Consider the following 2,856-nt stretch of genomic DNA (forward strand, 5'->3'; position numbering starts at 1 on the left):
TGTCAAATCAATGACTGGATATAGCCACATGAAGGCCACTGGTGATCTGAATAGAAGGAGGTTTTAGGTTGGACTTGGTGGCTCACACCTGTAATCCCAGCACTTTGGGAGGCTGAGGTGGGCAGATCACCTGAGGTCAGGAGTTCAAGACCAGCCTGGCCAACATGGCAAAAACCCATCTCTACTAAAAAAAATATATATATATACAAAAATTAGCCGGATGTGGTGGCGAATGCCTGTAATCCCAGCTACTCGGGAGGCTAAGGCAGGAGAATCACTTGAACCCAGGAGGTGGAGGTTGCAGTGAGCCAAGATTACGTCATTGCACTCCAGCTTGGGCAACAAGAACGAAACTCCATCTCAAAAATAAGTAGATAAGGAGTGTCCTGAGAGGTCAGATTGCAGTCAGGTTCCTTACAGGGACAATAATTAAAAATTGGTTGAAAAACACTGCGTTAGAAGCTGCCTGTATGTTTCTGTGATTCCATCTCCTCCACCAAGAGACATGGCCTATGGACATGAACATGAACATGGACACCATAAAATGGAACTTCCAGATTATAGACAATGGAAGATAGAAGGGACACCATTAGAAGATATCCAGAAGAAGCTGGCTGCAAAAGGGCTAAGGGATCCATGGGGCCGCAATGAAGCTTGGAGATACATGGGCGGCTTTGCAAAGCCCGTTTCCTTTTTTGATGTATTCTTTAAAGGATTCAAATGGGGATTTGCTGCATTTGTGGTAGCTGTAGGAGCTGAATATTACCTGAATTCCCTGAATAAAGATAAGAAGCATCACTGAAGATAAAAAAAAAAAAAAAAAGTAGATAAATAAAAGAAGTTGATTTTAGTTAGTAGAACAATGTAGACCAAGGTCTGCTTAAAATGAGTTGATAGAGAACAGGAAAACAGTAAATGGTGATAAGTCCAGACAATTCTTTTGAGAACTTTTCTGTAAAATTTGTTCTTTAAACTTTTCTGTAAAGTTTGTACAGAAATGGAGTGGTTGCTGGTGGGCATCTCAGGTCAAGGACAAACTTCAGTCTTTCATTTTTCGAAGACAATAGTTGTAGAGAAGAAACATTAATTTCTGAAAACCAGAAATGATCTATTGACTGATCCATGCTGACTATTTAATTATCTCGGAGTCTATACTAATGAGACACTTCCCTAGATGTGACACACTCAACTGCCCACAGTTACAAAGACCAAGGAGGCCATCCATGTTGAAAGCACCCCATGCTGAGGTGGGCATAACACCAATTATCTACAATATTCCAAAAGAAGAAGCCAGGAGCTTTCCAATTTTTTAATGGAGCAAATACATAGTACAAGGAATATATAAAAATTAAATCGCTAGAAATTTGACCAAATCATCAGTTAAAAAAAAAAAAAAAAAAAAAATCTTCTGCTAAGCAATCTCCATTCCTAAACTGGAAAATGGTTGGAATCATTGAGTTTGAAAACATTTAAACTTGCATTAATTAACTCATGTAAGCCACATAATAACCCAGCAGCGATGTGGATTCCTGTTGCCCTTTGTCTACTGCTGTGCAACAAACAGCCCCAAATGTAGGAGGGACAAGATGACTATTTCATTATGCTCATGGAATCTATGGGTCAGGACACTCAGGGCACAGTGTGGAAAGGTTCGTCTCTGCTACACGATGTCAGTGCCTCAGGAGAGAAGGCTCAACAGGGTGCTGGAACCATGTGCAGGCTCATTCACTCATATGTCTGGCTTCTGGGCTGGGATGACTTAAAGGCTGTTGATCATAGGTCTCTCCAGGATTTTCAGTGTAGTCACCCTTTCTAGATGCACCACAGAGTTCCAAGAACAAGTGTTCCAGCAACAGAGACAGAAGTTGTGTGGCTTTTTATGACCTCACTTCAGAAGTCCCAGTCTTTGGTATACACTCTAGGTCAAAGCAGTCAGAATTCCACCTAAATTCACAGGAAGGGGACCCAGAGCCCACCTCTCAAAAGTAATAGTGTCAAAGACTCCCAGCCATGTTTTAAAACTTCCACATCCCATCTGGCAGAGGGAAGAAAATTCACATGAGGTGTTAAAATAAACACAATTATTAATAACGAGGTGGTTAAGTAACTTGCCCAAGGCCATACAGGTAGGTGGCAAAGGTGAAGTCTGCCTTCTTAACCACTGTACCCTTCTCCCTCCTGACCACCCTTGATATAATGGCTGTTCCACTCCTCTCCCCTGCAATACTTATCCTGGTCACACTGCTTCCTTTTCTCTATGGCACTGATTACTTCTTGGTCATCAATCTCCCCCTCTACAATGGAAGTTTTGTAAAGACTAGGACTTCAGTTCATTCACTCTTACGTCCCTATCCTCTGGGACAGTGCCTGGTGTGTAATATATACTCCAAAAGAAAATTGTCAAATAAAAAATACATTTTCATTTTATTTGACTAATACCAAATATTGAGGAAAAAAATATAATTCCCAAGACAGCCCCGGAGGTTGAGGCTGCAGTGAGTCATGATTAATTGCACCACTGTATTCCAGCCTTGGCGACAGAGCAAGATCCTGTCTCAAAAAAATAAAAATAAAAAAGCCTCAACCTCCAGGGCTCAAGCCATCCTCAGCTTCCCAAGTAGCTGGGACTACAGGCACGTGCCACTATTTTATTTTTTTGTAGAGGTGAAGTCTCCTTGTGTTACCCAGGCTGGTCTCAAACTCCTAAGCTCACGGATTCCTCCTGCTGCAGCCTCTCAAAGTGCTGAGATTACAAGCATGAGCCACAATGCCTGGTCTGAGATCAACCCTCCAAAATTAAGATCTGCTCAACTACAAACCTCCAAGGTAAAAATTACAATCCCTATACATACTTTC

The 2,856-nt window shown here is 41.7% G+C and overlaps 1 protein-coding gene across 1 annotated transcript; it reads left to right on the plus strand.

The window, feature by feature from the left end:
* The first annotated feature begins 377 nt into the window (after positions 1-377).
* LOC117079196 (NADH dehydrogenase [ubiquinone] 1 beta subcomplex subunit 3) lies at positions 378-823 on the plus strand. The gene is made up of 2 exons (XM_033202910.1): positions 378-409; positions 504-823. The coding sequence occupies exon 2, from the start codon at positions 506-508 to the stop codon at positions 800-802; it is 297 nt and encodes a 98-aa protein (XP_033058801.1). The 5' UTR covers positions 378-409; positions 504-505; the 3' UTR covers positions 803-823.
* Positions 824-2,856: the final 2,033 nt, after the last annotated feature.

The sequence above is a fragment of the Trachypithecus francoisi genome, unplaced genomic scaffold (genome assembly GCF_009764315.1).
Source record: "Trachypithecus francoisi isolate TF-2019V2 unplaced genomic scaffold, Tfra_2.0 Lachesis_group7, whole genome shotgun sequence".
NCBI lineage: Eukaryota > Metazoa > Chordata > Mammalia > Primates > Cercopithecidae > Trachypithecus > Trachypithecus francoisi.

Excerpts from the sequence above, each read along its gene's own strand:
- LOC117079196 (XM_033202910.1), top strand. The coding sequence starts at position 506 with ATGGCCTATGGACATGAACATGAACATGGACACCATAAAATGGAACTT.